This window comes from Cebidichthys violaceus, unplaced genomic scaffold, assembly GCF_023349555.1.
Source record: "Cebidichthys violaceus isolate CVI_PGR_0920_01 unplaced genomic scaffold, fCebVio1.0.p SCAF_22, whole genome shotgun sequence".
Classification (NCBI taxonomy): Eukaryota; Metazoa; Chordata; class Actinopteri; order Perciformes; family Stichaeidae; genus Cebidichthys; species Cebidichthys violaceus.
The window spans coordinates 10219929-10240256 of record NW_027176395.1 but is presented as its reverse complement, the minus strand read 5'-3'; the positions used below and the strand labels follow the sequence as shown (position 1 = coordinate 10240256).

At 39.7% G+C, this 20328-nt stretch overlaps 1 protein-coding gene across 2 annotated transcripts; it reads left to right on the top strand.

The window, feature by feature from the left end:
* The first annotated feature begins 1754 nt into the window (after positions 1–1754).
* kcnk10b (potassium channel, subfamily K, member 10b) lies at positions 1755–19500 on the top strand. 2 transcript variants are annotated; one of them, XM_068718115.1, is made up of 7 exons: positions 1755–1816; positions 5477–5892; positions 13864–13981; positions 15583–15743; positions 15944–16136; positions 16235–16377; positions 17560–19500. In XM_068718115.1, coding segments are annotated over exons 1-7 (1722 nt in total). In that variant the 5' UTR covers positions 1755–1815; the 3' UTR covers positions 18250–19500. The 2 variants fall into 2 exon arrangements, with proteins under 2 accessions (XP_068574216.1, XP_068574215.1); XM_068718114.1 differs by lacking the exon at positions 1755–1816 and adding an exon at positions 2195–2432.
* The last annotated feature ends 828 nt before the right edge of the window (positions 19501–20328 follow it).

Genomic DNA, 20328 nt, shown 5'->3' with positions numbered 1-20328 from the left:
GACACAAGGTGGCATGTGCTACTGGAGCCCCTGTGACTGCCATTTAAGAGCAGGGTTACACAGGCTTTACCTGCCCTGAATTTTGTACAATCGTCTTCCTAATAGAGCAATTATTTAAGTTTTCAGAGGAGGTGATGAGACCGCAGCTATACATTTAGGCTGAAAATAGATTTCAAGGTCTCTGGAACAGTAAAATGTATCCATACTAGTTGTGTGCCATCCATGCTTCTCAGGGTCCCAAATATATTCTGGTACCTACTGTATAACTTGTTTATTACTGGTGGGCTGTTAGGACAGTTTGAAGTAACCCATCACCTAGCCTGCTGAAAAACAAAAAATTAAAGCAATAATGTGTGTGTGTGAAAAACTGACCACTTTGAATGACACTGAGTACAACAAATATAAATTCTGATTCAAGTATGTCCATCGTGGGAACATTCTGTCAGCAGCATATTGTTAATTCTGCCATGTTCCTTGTATTGTTTGATAAACCTTTTAACCCCTAACGTCATTCACCAACAAAAGATTGTGACTTACTCAATTGTAGTGTGAAACACTCTTTGAACAGCAGTTAGCCTTAACCACAAATCAATTCATGCTTGTTTTGGTCAGTGTTTAAGAGTTAGATTTTATTAGCTTTAAAAGGTACAAATGAATGTAAGGTAAATACATAAATAATGTCTATTATTATCCCATGCTGCAATGGTTTCTCATGCTGTGAAGGACCTGTAGACCCCAGTGACCTTATCCTATGAGTAAAACAGGACTATAGCCTATTTTTGATTATGATGAGCTGAGAAAATCGTTGGCTTTGACAGTATATGTTAAATTGACACCAAATTACAGTTTGTAAACTGCACACCTTTTCTCCAAAGCAATTTCATGCCATTTTACTGTCTGAATAAATGTTATACCCTGATCCTTGATCTTTCTGTATTGTTCCCAAATGAATCGGATTGAAGGAGCTTTTTCACAGCTTGTCATAACAGGAAAAGCACAGGTGGAACAAATAACATGAATTATGGCTCCATTGCAGCAATTATAGCAATGCAATGCAGTAGGACAAATGAATGTTATCAGTTACACCTGTTTAAAGCTGTCTGTAGTGAAAAAAAATCCTATTCACGTTTAGTTTAACGCCACATGTACCCCCTGGATACATGTCCCCTGCAATGTTTCTGTATGCTGAGTGTCTTCTTTACATCACAAATACAGCACTGCTATCCCTTACTTGTATTACAGCTACAATAACATAACTCTGACAAAAGCAGTTCTCAAGCATGTTTTCGAATCCAGTCAATCGAAATAAATCGACACCAATGGCTGCCTGCGGAGTTGGGTAGAAAATGCATTACATTAAATGTATAAAGTACTGCTTGAAAAAGACAAAAACATGCAAAACAATAGCATGGTTCTTCAAATAATACTTAAATCTAGACTTGAAAACATGCAACACCTATAGAACGTTTTGGCTACATGATCAAATCAAAAATGACAAGTTTTGAGTTAAAGGCAACAAGCCTATAGTGTCACTCCGAACTGTATCCTGAAAACAATGTGTAGCTGCTTATAAATTGCTTCCTAAAATGGTCAGTCTCATCATGTGAGTTAGTACAGGGGGTCTGACGGGATGGAGGAGGTGACTTATTCTATAGAGAAGGTCATACATAATGCACTGCTACATGTGCATGATGTCATGGTTTAAGTCTACTGCTGATTTGGCGTACAACTCTCACTTAACGCCCTGCGCCATGTGCTGCGTCGCCGGTTGCTAAACGATGAGAGGATAATTCTGTTTTGGGGGATAAATAAAAGAGTGAGTATTCAAAAACGGATTATAAAAATGTGTTGAAATGGATGATGCAAAGATGATGCAAAGCTAGAGGCAAATTTCCTCCAGATGGTTCCATTAAAATGCAGGTGGCGTGGAGCGCTTTGGGGAATGAAAGGGGGGAGAGCATCCTTCCCTGTTGTTCTTGATGCCGGTGTAACGCATGGGTAAAGTTGCTTATTTTTTGGACGTACGGGCTGGTGTTTGTGGACCGGACCACCGGTGTTTTGTGTGTGCGTTTGGGTATGAGACTTGATGTGGGTTGGTCCTCCGAGCGGTGCGACAGTGAAATGTGTCTCGAGTATCTTTAAGACAAACACCGCGCGTCCAAGCGAGGTGGAGGGAAAAAAAGGAGGGGGGACAGCAGAGGCAGACAATGCGGTTCTGCGATGCGTTTATTCCTCCGTACAATTTACGCCCACATGCACGATATCATGTTGTCAAGAAGCTGTGGGAGGATTCCTCGTAATTTGGCTAATTTTCTTTATTTTTAATATTGGATTGAACAAACATTTTCTTACGATTTGATTGAGAACAAAAATAAAGATGAAATTTCCAATAGAAAACCCGAGGAAACAAGTTAACTGGGACCCTGAACAAGGTTGGTGAATACTGCTTTCTTATATACTGTCTGATAATTTTGGATAGGCTGTGTCATTTAATTGACTACTCCTAATCTCAGCACCATCACTATAACGCTACTATATGGATGTAGTCTACATGAGGCACACTAAATTACAAGATGCTGCATTATTCCCAGGCTTGCACAGTTTTGCACATGTTTTTATTCATTATTTTGTTAATTTGACTTTGTGTTTACTTTTATTCTATGTTTCTGCAAAAAGGAGACAAAGCGGTTGGAGGTTATTTCTTTATTATCCATTCTCTGTCAGTTGTGCAGAGCAACGCTGCTGGAAGCAGAGCTTCAACCGCTCCAAGTTGGCAGGAATAACCAGGCCAAAACCGGGAAATCTATCTAAAATAAAAGCACGTAAAATTGTTCCAGAGATTGGGACTGCCAGACACGTTTTTTTTTTCGGAGACGTGGCTGGTCACTCACGTGGTTTATACAAAATTAATTACACAGCAAATAGGCTATGACCCTTCAGTTGTGCTCCCTAATATTACAAAGATGGGTATTTTTTACGTGTTTATTTCTATTTCAATTAATTGTTCAATCAGATTAATCGACAGAGGCTACTTGAAACGTCCTCATTAAACGTTTTATTTTGAAATTTGTCTTTTCCGGAATGGGGCCTTTATGTGTGACTCAGGTTAGCTTGACACTTTTTTGAGTCTCAGCTGGTGAGTTAATTAAATACCTACTATATCTGTCTAGTACCATAGGGCCCAAGAACCAACCTGAGCCAAACCAAAATCTGCCCTCATGTTTATCATTATGTCTAGTTTCATATGTTGTTCAGCAGTGGGTAAACAATGCTCTATACACACAATATGCAGCGGACATGCTGAAATGTTGACAAACTGAGTGTTTCCAGTACACCACCACTTAACAGTGTCGTAAATGCTTAATGCAACACTTTATTACCGTCATCTAAATACTCATTAGCATCCACATATTTGGTTTCCATTCTGTTATGGACCTGAGTCTCTGGTGGCACATGGGGGGGGGGGGGGGAGAGAGAGAGAGAGAGAGAGAGAGAGAGAGAGAGAGAGAGAGAGAGAGAGAGAGAGAGAGCTGCTTCCCACTCAGGCCTTATTTAATTTGCCAAAATCAATATAAAGCAAATTCAGCAGTCGGAAAAGGATTTTAAATGAATGCCACACAGCCTCAAAAATATGAAATACAGCGCAAATTATGTTGATCACAATTTTGATTTTACCTATGGTTTGAAACTTAGATATGCACATATTCTTTTATTTATGATTGTAAGAATTGTAGTTTTTTTGCACATATCTGTCAATGAAATCCAGCTTTCTGAACTATCTCACAGTGTGTATCTGCAGCTGCCCTGCTAGAGCTGATTTATTAAATTTCCCTCACGCACAAGATGAGATGAAAGGCAATTAATGTCTCAGTAAGACTTATGGACTTGGTTCAATTTGGAATTAATTTATCAGTAGACTGCATCCGTCAACATGACTGCACCAAATACAGACGGTGATATTGATGTAGGGTTATATTCTTTCTGCTGCAAATTCATCCCATGCTCTAAAATTAGCCAGCCACCACACTTAAAGTAATGTACCATGAATTGAAAGTGGCAGTTTTGCTCCTTCCTGGGCTGTTTCCATCACTTTGCTGTTATTAATTCACTCATGATTCTCACTCGGGCATTAACAAGATTCATAGCTCTTGGATCAGACAGTGAAACACTTCCTGGATGCCACTGACTCATCAGGGTGGGACATGTGCATACAATTTACTTAGCATATCCCATAAGTGATCCTATCCCAATAAACAAAAAAGAGCCTCTCGAGAACATATCCATTTTGTATTATACGAGAGTTGCATCATGGTAAACAACAGGCTCCACCCATGGCTCTGAGGCACGCCATGCTCTCCAGTCTGAGAGAGAAGGGGGCATCATGGGTGAAGGCCGAAGCTCTGAATAGCTCATACAATGCTTTATACACATTAAAGGAATCTAGATTTGGCTGCCTCCTCGATGCTGCTTGCCACTTGGTTGACCTGCTTTAGCACCTGTGCATTTATTTTAAAACCAATCCAGAAGCCAATGACTGAAAGTGGCTCTTATCCCTTCCTCTCTTACAGTCTATTAGAACAATTGAATCCTGCTTCTCAGTAAAAGGATAACTCAATTTTCACCTCTACCTAGCAATACTGGAATGGTTTTGTTTCAAATGGTGTGTTTTTTAAATATTGTTTTTTTTTTATTTTGCCTTATTGTGCATGTACATGCATGTAATATATGTACAGTCATTTGATTATTCACCCTTATTCCGTTTTTTTCAGGTTTTTAATTCATTACAATGAGGCTTCATTTAACAGGAATTATAGCTAGAACCCAAAAATTGTCAGCATGTGAAGATGTTGAGATGGCAGCATTGACACAGCTGTTGGCCAGATAACAGGCCTTTTAACTGATAGCTTTGAGTGTTGGCTTTGTGAAGAGCCCTTTATTAGCTCAGAGTAATAGAAGGAATTATTTATACAATTTTGATACCTCAGTGCCTGATGCTTTGGGTTCGTAACATGGAAAAGTTGTATAGTTGTACTTTTTTGTTGTTAATCTTTCATTAACAAATGTCCCTTTGCTGAAAGCTTAAATGGGGGCAGAAAACACTGTAGTTAACTACAGTGTTTTCTGCCCCCATTCTGCCCCCATTCCATGCATTCGTTTTTCTAGTTATTGCACAAATTATTTGACAAATATATATGGCTTTGTAAACGAATAAACATTGTGTAATAATTTCAGACTCACTTAAAAAACCTCAAAGACTTCTGACAAAACAACATCTCAGAACAATTTTTCTCAACACTCAATCAGTCTTCACACATTTTTCATATCTAGTGAAACAGATTCATGGCCTTCAGCCAAGAATGGTCTGTTAATTTTCACTTGCTGAAAATCATTAGAATCACTCCAGAAGATCCTCCAACATGAAGCTAAACAAAACATCAATTATTCTAGTTTTCTTTTTCCTCTGACTCTTTCCTAGTGGCGGTCCAGACCAACTTGGTCCCTCCCAAAAAGGTCCAGTCTGGCATGGCGAAGTCGAGTCTAGTCCAGGCCACTGTGGCCACCATGCAGAACCCCATGGGCTGTGACCCTAAGACCAATGGTCATTGTCCACTGCCACGCCTGTCCATCTCCTCCCGCTCTGCCAGCGTGGTGGCCAGCATGGACGCCAGCTGTGACGGCGTGGCCGCAGCGCTCCACTCAGTGATGAAGTGGAAGACAGTGCTGGCGGTGTTCATCATGGTCGTTCTCTACCTGGTTTGTGGAGGTCTGGCATTCAGGGCACTGGAGCAGCCGTTTGAGAGCCACCAGAAGAACAGTATCACTCTGGAGAAGGCTTTGTTCTTGAAGAGACACCACTGTGTTACTCCTGACGAGCTGGAGGCACTCATCAAGGTGAGTGATTGGAGGTGGAGATTAGCTTTTGGAGTTTTTAGATAAAGTGAGCCATGGTATTCCCATTCAACAGACCTTTCTCTGTCCAGCTGCTCAGACATCCCTGGAATAGTACATTGCATTTGTTCAATCTTTTCATCATTGACCAGATATATTTATAACAGGATAGGAAGATAAGATGAAATTAATGAAAATGATATGATGAATAATTCAAGTGTGTCATTCAATTTGATTGGTAGATAAAAAGTAGAAAGTCAGACAAATTACCTTTTGTAGCGGCAGTTTTCTAGCTGGTGATAGTGATCAGGGGTAATTAGAGGTTCTCAGGCTAATTAATTCTGGTTTCATTAGCTTGTCACATGATCTTCAAAAGCTTGAATGCTACTTCTTTTTATGTCCAGATTGTCCTTCAGGAAATCAAGCCTTCATCAACTGCTGCAGAATTTTACAGAATAATAGCTCACGTCCATATCAAACCTGCTATGCAAACAACATCTGTCAAGTTTGTTTTAATACACAACAAATGCTGAGTGAAGCATTGGGACTCTTTAGTGGACTCATTTAGAACTGTTTTGATTTCAAAGATTATTTCTATTCTATCTATGATAAACTAGTCTTGACCTGAATTGGCTCTAATTGATATTTTCATAAGAACAATTTATGAAATATCAATGAGAAAACAATTGTCCAAATGAATAATAATGTTGCTCCTTAACTGCTATGTCAATGTTGTGTTCACAACGAGTTTCCGCTGCCCACAAGTGGTAAAACAAATCAGTTACAGCTCAGGGTTCATCATATCACCGTAGTGTGGAACGTCAGCCACATGATAATAAGCGCTGATGATGACACCTATGTCTGTTCCATTCATTAAAGAAGATTATGACATGCAGTTGAAAGCTCAGAAAAAGCTAGTAAGTCAACCTTTGAGTCTAGACCAAGGCCTAAAGGTTAAGAATTAACCTTGATGGTGACTAGTTTTTTTCTCAAAAATGTATATTCATGGCTTCAGGCATCATTATTGCAGATTATGTAATCGTGAAAAACTGAACTGAACTGTTTGTTACAGAGGAGTGGTTGTACCTGTTCACTTCAGTTTTCAAGTCTGTTGCAAACTTTAGAAATGATTGTCAGCTCCCAGTACTCTGGATTGCACTTCTTAATTTTTTTCTAGTTTTAGGGGTTACAGTGAACTTCTTCACTAAAAGAATGTTGTCATTGCACTAATAATGCTGATTTATAGACATTATATATAGTATGTGTATAGTGACTAAAGCACCATCATAAGATACTACTCTCTCCCACCCTGGATGAGGACAGTTGATGGGTAAATGTCAAGAGCAGACTTAGAGGCAGGACCCTCCTTCAGCAGGAAGCACATTAATACCTTCAGGGTCACCACAGAGATGCCCATAATTCTCAGTGTCACTTCACATCTGTTGGCAAACACACTGTACAGTACATACTAGCACATGCGGTTTTATGTTACATAACAGGACGGTAAAGTAATATTGAAGGAAAGGGCAAAAACCTGCCTTGATGTTTATCCTTAAAGAAAAAGGTCAGTCAGCGAGAGCTTTAAGCTGTATCACAACTGCAGACTGGAGAGTTGAGAATAGTGTCTTCAATTCATATGCAAACCTACATTATGTATTACAATAGCATGATAGTCAGTTGTTTTGGATGGATAGATGGATGGATAGATTGATTGGATTCAATTAGTGTCCTGTAAACCAGGGTTAGAATGATCTTACTGCCACAATCCTTAGTTTTCTCAGCAGGTGGAGACACTGCTGGGCTTTCTAGTACACAGAGTCGGTGTCCTGGGAAAAGGAGAAGGAGGTGTCTATCTCCGTCCCAAGGTATTGAAATTATGGTATTTGTTGTAGCAGCTGGCCTTCGATACAGAGGGGTTGGAAAAGAGGTTGTTGTTGTGAGTCTGGTTTCTCTCGGCTCCCACAGCACAGCTCCCTTGTCTTGGTGATGTTGCACTCGAGGGAGCTTTCCTGAAATGTCTCCCTGATGGTACTCAGAGAGAGCATTGGTGCCGGTCGGGTGGACCAGTAGTGCCATGTCATGGGTGTGCTTTCCTTCACTGGAGCAGGAGATGTTGGTAGTGTAAACAGAGAAAAGAATAAGGGATAAAACACTAAAGGGGAGCCCTGTGTTTAAAATCAACTACAAAACTTTTTACAAGCGCCTGTTGTTGCCTGTCCTGTCAAAGCTGTATCTGTTTGAGTTTATAGAGGTAGATTTTAGAGAAGATCTTAAGTATCAAACATGTACTTAAGATCATTAAAGACTACTTTATTACTCTGGTTGCTTAGTTACAAAAAATATGACAATCTACTTCCTGTTTATATCGGCGCATGCCCAGTGTATGTGAAGAGTCACTTGATATTCGTTTTCAGGTGTGTAGTCTGGACGGAGATCATTTTGAAAACGATGGCTGAAACGCCGTGTGGACGGATATCATTTTAGAAACCTGAGTAGTATGGACATGGCCTAAAAGAGTCAGACTTGAATCCTTTGCCGCACATTTTGCCTTGTGGGCAGTGTTGGGAGCTCTACCCATCTTAATGTTTCACCCCTGTCATGCCTCCTTTGCATTTCCAGACATTAGTTTCCACTCCAACTCGTCTTTTGCCAACTTGGCCTTCAGTCTGAACTCTCTCTTAATTCCTTCACAATGAGCTTGTCTCCTTCTTCTGAATCAGGTAGATTTACATGTCCTTGGTGATCCATTTATTGTTGTTTGGATGAAGAGTTATTTGTTTGGTGGGAGAGACAGTGTCCTCACAGTAATAAACATAAAAGGTTATTGCATCGTTCAGGAAATTAAGATCACCACCACAATTATTAAAAAACAAATCCCAGTCTGTCAAAACAACCCCTTAGTTTTTCATTGGTCTCTTTATTGAGAACTATATCTGAATGCCTTGTACCCTCCATAATAAATGTATTGGTACATGGAATTCCATAGGGAGGCTTTAACAACACCCACATGTTTTAAATAAGGAAACTTGCTCCCTACCACAAGAGCACTGTTGTCTTTAATGTAAGAAACGTTTGAAGACAAGTTTCTTTATGTCTTTTACCATAACTGTGTGTGTTGTATCTTCTATTTTTACAAGAAATTTAGTCAAACTTGGAGGTTTGAAAAACCAAGGACTATTTTAGCAGCTGAAAGACCCTGATACTAAAAAATGAAATATTGCATTTATAAATAAGAATGATTAATTTCGATCTCAGCTAAAAACATAACTGACAACCCTTAAACTGTGGTTATTAATTCAAGCTGACCTGAAGCATGCTGTTTTTGTTTCACATGTTACCAACATACCAACCAATACCTGAACTGGACCAGATAACAAGCAGATTGTAAAAAAAAATCATTCCCATCCCATCATGACTTTACTGCGCATGTCTTTTTATGGTGTCAGCTGTTTTGTCACACAGGGAATGCGGCTGCTCTCTGATATCACACATAGAATTATAGGTGGTGATTTAAGGTCACTACGTCGCGCTGACATGTGCAACTGGAAGCGGGATTGAAAAATAATTTGAGACGTGCCAGCCGGCGTGCAGTTTGTTGAGTGGAAAGTTTGATTTGTGAAGGAATGCGTGATAGAAGACAGCAGGAATGAGATCAGTCAAACACTCCTTTGCAGAAGATGTTTAAAGAAAAGAGAGGAGTATTCTGCAACAACATCTGTTATTTTCTTTGGAAAGTAACGGTTTGCGACACACAGATCAAAGGGCAAATCCCTTTTACCAACTGTAGTACCCAATTAGCAGTATCTTGCAGAAAAGAAGAGATCAAAAAAAGCCTTTTTAAAATATGTGCTTTCCATGTTTTTGTAGTTTGAGAATAGTAAATACAAGATTCGCATTAGTGCCACAGTGGACCCTTCCTATTATCTTGAGCTTGAAATAACCCCAAAGAGAACCGACCCCATGGCATAGTGCGCTCCACTTTCAGCTAGAATGGCTCCATTCGACGGTAGCTTCTTCAACACCACTCCAGTGAATATTGGATTGCCTCTCTCACCTTCTCCACACCCACGTTTGTTCCATTATTCTTTCTCAGAGGAGCATCATTTCTTCTTCTTCTTTTTCCCTTGCAGCACTCACCTTTGAACCACAAAAGTGCTATCATGAGTTTGAAAAAATAAATAAATCAATGACAGTATTTCCTAAGGAGACGTGCGGAAATAAAACCTTTAGCATGGTGTGCCTGTGGTCCTGAGGGAATCAATTATTCATTGCACAGGCCAGCAGTCACAGACCTCCTGCTGCTTGAAGCAGCAGCACTAGTAGCAGCAGCTGAATCATAGACAAGACTGTCTCCCACATAAATGATACGATTCAGACACAAGACATAACGTATCATGGCTTGTCTCACCACGTTTTGCCAGAACTAATTTACAATATTTCATCTGATAAATAATTAAAAATGTCATGTTGCAATATACACTTTTCTGCAAAGAGTTAGATGAGCGCATCAATGCCAATTTAATGTCTATACAGTATGTAAAGCTACCAAGACTGAAAGCACAAGTAAATAGCTAGCCTGGCCCTGTCTAAACACAATAAACCTGCCAACTGGCACCTATAAAAAATTGTACGAATATAATTTTTTTTTTTACAAAAACCAAAGTGTGAAAATGACAGGTTGTGGTTTATGTGCCAGACTATTTTTGAGCCGGGAACAGTGACTTAACCTCCTGTTAAACCCCAACTTGTTGTTTTTACATTTCTGTTTGTGTACAGATTAAACTAATGATATACAATAGTTTAAAAGCTTTAGAGGTGCTGGTAGGCATATTTTGTTACCGAGGTAGGCTAGCTGTTTCCCTCTGTTTCCAGTCTTTGTGCTATGCTAAGCTAACTAGCTTGAAAGTTGTATTCTCAGTTAACTCTTTGCAAGAAAGTGCATTTCCCAAAATGTCAAACTATTTGAAAAAATATATAACGATTATCATGCCATGTGTGAAACTCAAACTAACAAAGGGCCTCAAGAAAAGGCCTTCAGGACATGCATCTTCACAAGTAGTCCATCAAATAGTTTGTCTGATCTGTTTTGTTGTTATGTTCTGTTATCGGTCTGTTCGTGCTGTGTCAAGCCTGTCACTCAGACAAAGATCCTCTGTGGCGACACAGCAGTGGTGACTCACTTTCAAACTGTTTAGCGGAGGAGTTGACAAAAAAAAGGCAAGTTTGGGAAGCGTGTGTGTGTACAACGTGTGTGTGCGTGAGGTGGCAGAAAACGATATAGTAAAGCTTTGCTACACAGCGTGTGTTGACGATGTGTATGTGGGTGCATGCACGTCTGTTGACCTCCTTGTGTCTGCTTCAGTATCTGTGCTGTCCACCTACCCACTGCTTGCCCACAAAGGCAGCAGACCTAATTGGCTTTTCCTGCGCCCCCGGGATGACTCACACTTTGGCGCAATGTGAAGCCGCGCTGTTATTGACACCAGTCAAGCCTCATTTATTGATGACTCACTTATCTAGAAATATACTTTTACAAACACTGAGCTACCTGCAGTAAATCCACGTCAGGACACGCAACCAATGTCCTAATGTGGTAAGTAATGTGGATTCAGCTCCTCAGAGGTCTTCACAATGTGCACTAAAAATGTACGGACAGGTGTACATTATACACCCTTATGTCTTTAAATGGCTTACCACAACATGTGTAGAATGTAATATAGTGCATTTACTCATTTAACTGAGAATTTAAAGTACTTGATTTCCATTTTATGCTATGTAACATTCCACCTCTACATTTCAGAGCTTTTATTTACTCCGCTACATGTATTTGACTATGGGTTTTTCATACAAATAAACCCTAACAATGTATAAAGTAGTTAAAATGTGGTGAGTTTTCTGGTAATGTTTCTGTGCTTCTTGTCCTTAAGTAAGACTTTATGTAGTATAATGGAGTATTTGTCCACTGGGATAGTCTGATTTTGTTTTTCTTCTGCTCACTTCACAAACCGTTCTGATCAATTCAAATCAGCCTTATCTGTGATGGACCAGAATCGTCCTATTTGGCAGTCATTTGTGCGGCTTTAATGCTTCAAGGTGGTTCAGGCATTAGTGATGGTGAGTGTGCTGTAGAGGAGAGTGCTTGGCACCATGCTGGCTGGATCACTGTTGTCACCTGCTGTGGGGCAGAAAGACACTGAGAGGATGAAGATTGGTAGAGAGTTAGCTGGCTCTCTATTGATCCTGAAGTGTCGAAAATGAAAACACACATTAGCCAACATTTGGTGGTGATTGTGTGTTTTCAACAATGTCTGTGTGCTTATTCTTCTGTGCAATCAAAATGAAGGAAAGCCCCTGTGAAACGAAAACACCAGATGTCATCCTAATTAACACTCTGAAACACAAATCAAAGTCAGCATCCCCATGCCTCAAACGTGTCTGTGGAGGAGGACTTTCCACATCTCTAATGCAGTGTGAACTTGGCTGTGAAAATGAGGTGAGACAGAAATAGACCTTCGTTTGAAGTATTCAGATGCATTATGAGGCTATTTTTAGCTCTCCCTTGACTCCAGATTTAGGCTATTTGGGGTTTATGATATAATTACCGCTTTGATATTACCCCACAAAGTAGCTGAATCTACTAAAACCCGTGAAAAAGCATTACTGTAATTGGCTAATTTTAGATACCAAAATATGTTCCGTTAAGGGAGGCTGAACTGATGGAGGTGAGGTAAGCACATGCAGGATTAAGAGTATGTGCAACGATGTGTGTGGAAGTAGTCCTCCACTCTGTCTGCTTCGAAATATATGTCACGAGAGTTGATACATATTTTATTAGATGGACGTACATCTCACTAACAGCTTGCAGGGATAGATTGGGGGGTTGCCCTGAATGAAGATGAAGACCAGGAATGTTGGTAAATGCACCGAAGCTATTTCCCAAAGGCATCCCTCACTTTCATTTCAGCAAAAGGGATGTTTATTTGAGCCCAGAGGTAAAATTCTAACTATTCTTTTCCACAAAGATAAAATGCCCATAAACAGGGAATTCAGCAAGAACACAAGATAGTAGATTAACTTTTCATTGCTACATTATGGAGCTCAGAAGGAGATCATTGAGAACAATGATGCAGTAAACGAGCATTGCGGCTTCTTAGTGTTTTCGCTTGAAAAGCTGGGGATAAAAAAAAAAGCTTACGGACTAAAGAAAAAGGCTGACACAGAGGAAAAGTGCGATAAAGGGTTTTCTGCTGTAAGTGAAAGTCTATGTAGATTTAGTCAGCGTGAACTGTAAAGACATGCAAAGTGGGTAAGAATGCAGAGTGGAGAAACGGCTCCAAGTGGAGAGCAAGCCACTGAATAATGTGAACACATCTCGTTCATGCATATACTGTACCTACTGCATGTCCACAGGAGGAATGTTTTGGTTAACATTAAAGTGGTTAATTTGTTTGTGCGCATAATTAAACAGTGACGGTGTATTGCAGAACACTAAAACTTCTTCCACATATTTTTTATTTCAAACAGCGGATATTTTCATAAACAAATACAAAAGACCATACTCGAGGACAGTGGTTGCCAACATGTGGGTTTGGACTGAGGGGTAGCAAGAAAACACATTTCCGCTGCAAAACTTGCTTTTTTCTCGTGAATCACAAGATAAAGCAAGGAAAATCTATTTATAGTTGAACTGGTCACAACCCTCTGCCCTCTGACATATGTATCTAGAAACTTAATTTTAAGGGGTCACAAGCCAAAAGGTTGAGAACACTACTCTGGTTATCTAGAGCTGTGAAATATGGTGGAAACTATGTGCGCATATGCAAAATGTAATAATATTGGACAGATCTAATCAATTGTGACCGCATCCACTTGGCTCTACTTGTAATCTAGTTTTGTGACACAGGTGTAGGATTAATCAAATTTATTTGTCTCTCCCGCATTAATATTGTAATTTATACATGTTTCTCTTTCCAGCATGCCATAGATGCTGTGAGTGCTGGAGTGAGTCCTATTGGAGACACATCATACAATTCCAGTTATTGGGACCTGGGCAGTGCCTTCTTCTTCGCTGGAACTGTCATCACAACCATAGGTAGACCTTTAAATAATCCACTCTTTGGTATGTTGCATAAGGTATTATCACAGAGGTGTGACCGATTCATTAGACTGTAGTCTAATGTTGATGGCAAAAATCACGAAAATGGTAAATTATCATAAACTGCACAAAGATTACCCACGTGGCCAGAAACTGTGGAAGCCCAAAGTGTTCAATTTTAAATAAATACAAAAATACATTATGATATCAGTAATTCAATATACAAACCATGTAATAGATATAAATGAACCATCAATTTGTGAAATAATTAAAAATCAACTTATATATATGAAATACAATTTCATCATTGTGATTTTTTAATAAGAGTTTAATTGCATATCATTATTTATTTTGTTATATACATTTTTATTTCAAAATCTAAATTATTAGACCTGGAAATAGAAATTATGGGATAATATTTCACTTTGTATTTTAATTGTGATATTGTGGAATTTAACATCCTGTGAAGTTCAACATTATCAAGGATGCTGACAAAACAGACACTGCTGACATAGACAATGCCGATTTACTTTATGTCAATGTCTGTCTTCGTACTTTTTCTCCTTTCCAAGACAAACAAGTTGTAGGAGCCAGGTATGGCCTGTGTCATTTCGTATACCCTTTTTTGTACACTTCCGGTACACGAGTCACGTGGTGTTGGGGATAGCCACAATGGGGATATCAGCTGTTCAGTAACGTTAGTTTAGTTGGAGGAATGGAAGGAGTGGGGGTGAGACAGGGAGCCTTATATTTTAGTCGACCGTTTTTTACACGCTAATTTCACATTACATAGTTTGACGTTGCTGTTTGTTTGTCGTCCACAAATAAACACTCAGAACTCAGCCATTGGATCCATATCATTTACAGCCAGCGCGTCCGCAAGTTTAGTCTCCCCTACTTAGCCTCTCGGTGACTAATTGAAAGTTGCTAATAGTCACCTACACAAGTCATAAACAATTTGTGATCAAAACTATTTTTAAATGAAAGGGAAGTGACTCTGGGTGCCTTGAAGTCTTTATGCATTTACAATAGATTTAGTTCCATTTAGGGGCAATGATGTGCTCTCTATTAGCTGCATGTTCCTTCATTTAAGTGACTGGTTTAACAACACAATGCCCCTGACCTATGATTATGGTGCAATCCAGAGATTCAAATAACTATGGCATTTGCTAATACATTGCGGTGCAGATGCTTTAAGTGGCTACATTTACTTCTCTGTTCAGATATTATTTTTGATATCAGAAGCTGGAAAACATGAACTAAAACCTCCGGCTTCAAGTTACATAACCGTTTTTTCTCCAAGGACTCTTTATTGTATCCTTGTCACTGTAGGGCCATAATTAATGCAATTTTCTCCAAGGGGAACCTAATTATTGTTTCTCTAGGAGCTTATTTGCTGCAGACCCCTGCAACAGCAACTAAGAAGTATAACATATTGACTTCAATTGATTATGTTGCATAAGAAAGTCTTGATTGTCATCTTACTCTTAACACTCCTCATCCTCTTCCGCCTCCTCTTCACCACATCTTCTCTGCCATGTTTCTTCACAGTTTTTTTTTTCCTCTGCTCTTCCTCATGTTTTCCTTGTTTGTGACAGGTTATGGAAACATAGCTCCAAGCACGGAGGGCGGAAAAATCTTCTGCATCCTTTATGCCATATTTGGCATCCCTCTCTTTGGCTTCTTGTTGGCGGGGATTGGGGACCAGCTGGGCACCATCTTTGTGAAAAGCATCTTGAGGGTTGAGAAGATGTTCAGGGTGAGTTGCAAGTCTAAGCTAGTTTCTAATTCTCTTTTATTCATATTTGCCTTTTTTTCAATGGTATGTTTAGCCCTTTCAGATTTGTTTCATTGAGAGTCTGGTATTAGTTCCTTTGGGCACACTATCCCTCTTAGATCTTTTTTTTTTAAACCGTTGCTTGCATTGTTCTAATATCATCTCCTGTTTCATTTTCTCAGCAAAAACACAAACAGATCAGCCAGACTAAGATCAGAGTGACGTCCACCATCCTGTTCATTCTGGCTGGCTGCATTGTTTTTGTCACCATCCCTGCTGTCATCTTTAAACACATTGAGGGCTGGACCGCACTGGAGGCCATCTACTTTGTTGTGATAACACTCTCCACAGTGGGAATAGGAGACTATGTGGCAGGTAGATCTATGCAAGGGACTGGTGTTTCTGTCATGATGTAGATTATTGTTTTGTCGAACTATCTTGACTTATCTTTGGTACTTTTCCGTCCCCTGCAGGTGGTGATAGCAGGATCGACTATATGAAGTGGTACAAGCCTCTGGTATGGTTCTGGATCTTGGTGGGTTTGGCGTACTTTGCGGCTGTCCTCAGCATGATTGGAGACTGGCTTCGAGTACTGTCTAAAAAGACCAAAGAAGAGGTGAAGTTCCTTCAATTACACTGCTCAGTATTAAATTAGAGTGGCAGAAAATTGAAGGTCCCTGAGTTACTTCCTCCTCTGTGTCTGCTGTCTTATTTGGCTATTAATTGCTGCTTACATTTTGCCAAAATGTTCTGTTTCTAGACAGAAGACACAGAAGAGGAAAATATGTGCAGGGCTCGCATAAACAAGATAGCCTTTGTCAAAAGCTTCAATCGCATAAGTCCCTGAAAACTTGGTTTAGTATTTCTTTTTAGCATCATATATTCAGGATCAAATAAGCACCAATCAAAGTTAACGTTTGGCTTTTGTCCATGAGGACTGTGTGGCTGTGTTTTGATCACATTTGATGGACTTTGATTCAAATGTTGCTAAAGACTGCATGGTGCATACAAGTATGTGATGTCACCTTTATCAAACTGATCCCTGGCCACTTCAAACCAGTGAGAAAATCAGAAATCTAACATGTGAAATAACCCAAACTGTTCCCAGATTTTATTATTATTTAGGACCCCATCACTTATACTAAGAAGATGACTGAGATATTGGTTTTCAGGGCCTTCAAGAACAATGACACAAGACGTGTTGCCATTTACATATTGTTATGCACATTTTGAAGTATCACGTTCGAAAGGTTGTATGGAAACGACAAAAATAAAAAACAAAACCTTTTGCCTTTGTCGAAAAAGGGTTGACGCACTAAATAATTATGGAACATTAAACTCACATGACTGATATTCCCATTACTTGCGAATGCTTGTCTTTGTCTCTGGACAACATGAAACAAGACCAATACCAGCAGACATGAAAGAACAATTAGGACTAAATTAGCACTAAAAGCAAATTCCTGAAAGACCTCCATCCATTTTTTGTCGTAGATGGTCACGCAGACTTGTCTTGTTTCCTACTTCTTCTATTATGTTTACTGGCAGTTGACAGCCGCGCAAGCCTATTACGCTATCATCTGACCCTAACTCCTTTGCAGAGTTAATTCGCTCCAAACCAGTTAATGGAAATGCTCCTGGTTTGAATTTCTTTTTTCTGCGACATTTAAAAAAAAAAAAAAAGTTGCTTAAAATTAGCTTGACTGGAAACACAGCAAATGTCTTTGTAGCTGCAGATTATGACCCCATGTGCTTTCAAGATCTGTTCCTCATCCTTCTCTTACTCCTGCCGTCACAGGTTGGGGAGATTAAAGCTCATGCAGCTGAATGGAAGGCAAATGTTCGAGCAGAGTTCCGTGAAACGCGGCGGCGCCTGAGTGTTGAGATCCATGACAAGCTCCAGCGGGCTGCCACCATCCGCAGCATGGAGCGCCGACAGCTCGGCCTGGAGCAGCGAGCTCACTCCCTGGACATGCTGTCTCCAGAGAAGCGGGCCTTGTTCGCCAGCTTGGATGCCGGCCGCTTCAAGACTTCCTCCCAGGAGAGCATTGACACCAAGCTCAATAACCTGAGGCTGAAGGGGGCCTGTGAGCCATACGACCATCAAGGGAGTGAGCAAACGCCACAGACGGCGTCTTCCTCTGAGGAAAATCTCTTCAACCTGCGCTGCGGATCCCTCACCAAGCTGGCCAGACGCAACAAGAACCGCGAGCTGCGGAGGAACATTAATGAAGATGTGCGACGGGCTAGTGTAGGTGTAAACAATGGCAGTGCCATGCTGGGTGAGGAGAGGACGGAAGAAGAAGATGGGGAGCCAGATGAAGAAAACGGAGAAAGAAAAGAGGGAAACAGCAGTCTGACAAACCTGTCACAAAATTCAATGGAGCGCAGCAAGTTGAATGAGTTCACACCACTGCAGGCCAAAGATAGCGAACTACTAAGTATTGAATGGAAGAGTGCCTCAGAGAAAGAAAGAGAAACAGTGTGAAAGACAAACACAGAACAAGAGTGCATGGACCTTTGAGATGTCAGTAAATGTGCCTTTCTGTTTCCTATGCTTAGATTGGAACTGCTCCCAGGAAATTCAGTCATCATGCCATAGCCATGGAAAGAAAATGTGTTGCCAAAAAATTGAAGAGACAGAAAAGGCTGTAGTTAAAATACCTCATATAGGATGTTACTGTAGGATGGGCAACTTAAGAATCTTTCTAGCTTCGTTGTCTTTCAGCCTTGACTCTTGACGCTCAAGAGACACTTGGGCAAAGGCTGTCTGTTAATTTTGAATCTTATTTTCTGGCAATGTGGTTAGGACATGCAGAGGCTTCAGCTCATCCATCTTCTGAAACATAACGGCTCTCCGCTTTGTCAACTCATACCGTGGTGGCTATTTTTAGCTCAGCTACCAATGGACTAGAATGTTAAATGAATGGCGGGTGGGAGGTTTTGTTTCTGCTGGATCAATAGACAATACCAACACTTACCTGGCTGACATATACAATTACTCCTGGTATGTGACTTTGGAAATGCAGCCTAAGGGTATAAACTCTGCAACATACTAAGAGCTCATAAAAACAAACTATCACCTAGATTGTGCATGGTTATTAAAACAAAACCATAGCAGTTAACTGACTTACTTGAAAGCTTGAAATGACAGCAGTAATAATGTTTGTTTTTGTTTAAATAAAATTAAATGTACTGCTTTCTTTCACATTTTGTAAAAAAAAAAAATGTATTTCAGTAATGATTACCACCATTGTGGATGAACACCGAGCTTCACCTGACAGACACATTTAATCACCTTTGGCCAACAGATTGTCATGTTGAAAACACTTTTTTGTAATTGACATTCACTTTTATTACAAATATTTTCAGACTTTTTAATTAATGAATGTGATGCTGTTAATTTTGTACTCATCAAGCATGTTTGCATCCGTGTTTACTCCTTTTTATATCAGCCAAGCACTTAAGTTAAATTTTCCATTGAACTGTAAAGTATGAACTAAACATGTAATGTTTTTTTTTTGGTATTTTTCTTTTCTGAAACACGGTCAAACCTTGTGGCTTCAATTATCTTCACACTGAAAAGTGTTTTCTTGTAGTTCCTAGAGGTTGACTCATTGAAATATTTGACACATTTCAACTTTATTTGCTTTTTACAAACAGGCCCTGACACTACTACCCGATGCCTTCTTTACATTTTTAAAGAATTATTAAAAATTAAAGGTGAATTATACACACACTGGTTGTACTTGTAACCTGTTTTATCTGATATCCTTTTCATGACTCGACAAGTTTGTTGTGTACAGTTTTTTTTTTAATGAACAGATCACATTAAATGTAGTGAGTGCCTTTTTCCAGATAATAAACATGACAAAAGAAATTTAAAAAGGTGGTAATTGCTATTGCGCTGGCGGGGTATATTAAGAGTATTGCCTTTTCTAGGCCATTGCTACAAAATTATATTATAGCATAGGCCTTTTTCACAGCTGACAGTATAACGTGTCAGACTAGAAAAAGCACAGGTGTAACTAACATCATTATTGATTGCTTCGTTCACCAGTGAGCCATAAGCGTACCAGCATGCACAGTAACAGGACCCTTAAACTGGAGCAACTAAATGGGATTTAGCCAGTATTAATTTGATTATCACTATCATGAACCGTGTTTATAAAGATTTGCTGAGTGGTGGACGAAGGAGATGCTACACGTTATCATCATTGAAGCTAATGTACTAGCCTCAGAGGCTGTACTACACAATGCAAAGAAAGAACCATGTAACTTTGTCGAGCCGCACACCTAGAGGAACCGCTATATTTGCTGGCTGGGTGGAATAAATGTTGAATTAGAGAGACTAATGTGTATGTGGCCAGTATGCAACCTGCTTTTAGAGGGCACGGGTTCCAGCCTGTGTTATTTTTAGTTTTTTTTCAAATCCACAAAATATTTCGCACATATAAAATGAGCAGTTTTGAGATAAACGTGTATTTATAAAACTGTTTCAGCTGTATTAATATTATTTTGGGGCCTAAACGCAACATCTTTCCTTGTTAAACATGTACAGTCTTTA

Excerpts from the sequence above, each read along its gene's own strand:
- kcnk10b (XM_068718114.1), top strand. The coding sequence starts at position 2,378 with ATGAAATTTCCAATAGAAAACCCGAGGAAACAAGTTAACTGGGACCCT. Across the intron at positions 13,982-15,582 it reads AACTGTCATCACAACCATAG|GTTATGGAAACATAGCTCCA; the intron begins GTAGACCTTTAA and ends TGTTTGTGACAG. Across the intron at positions 15,744-15,943 it reads GGGTTGAGAAGATGTTCAGG|CAAAAACACAAACAGATCAG; the intron begins GTGAGTTGCAAG and ends TCATTTTCTCAG.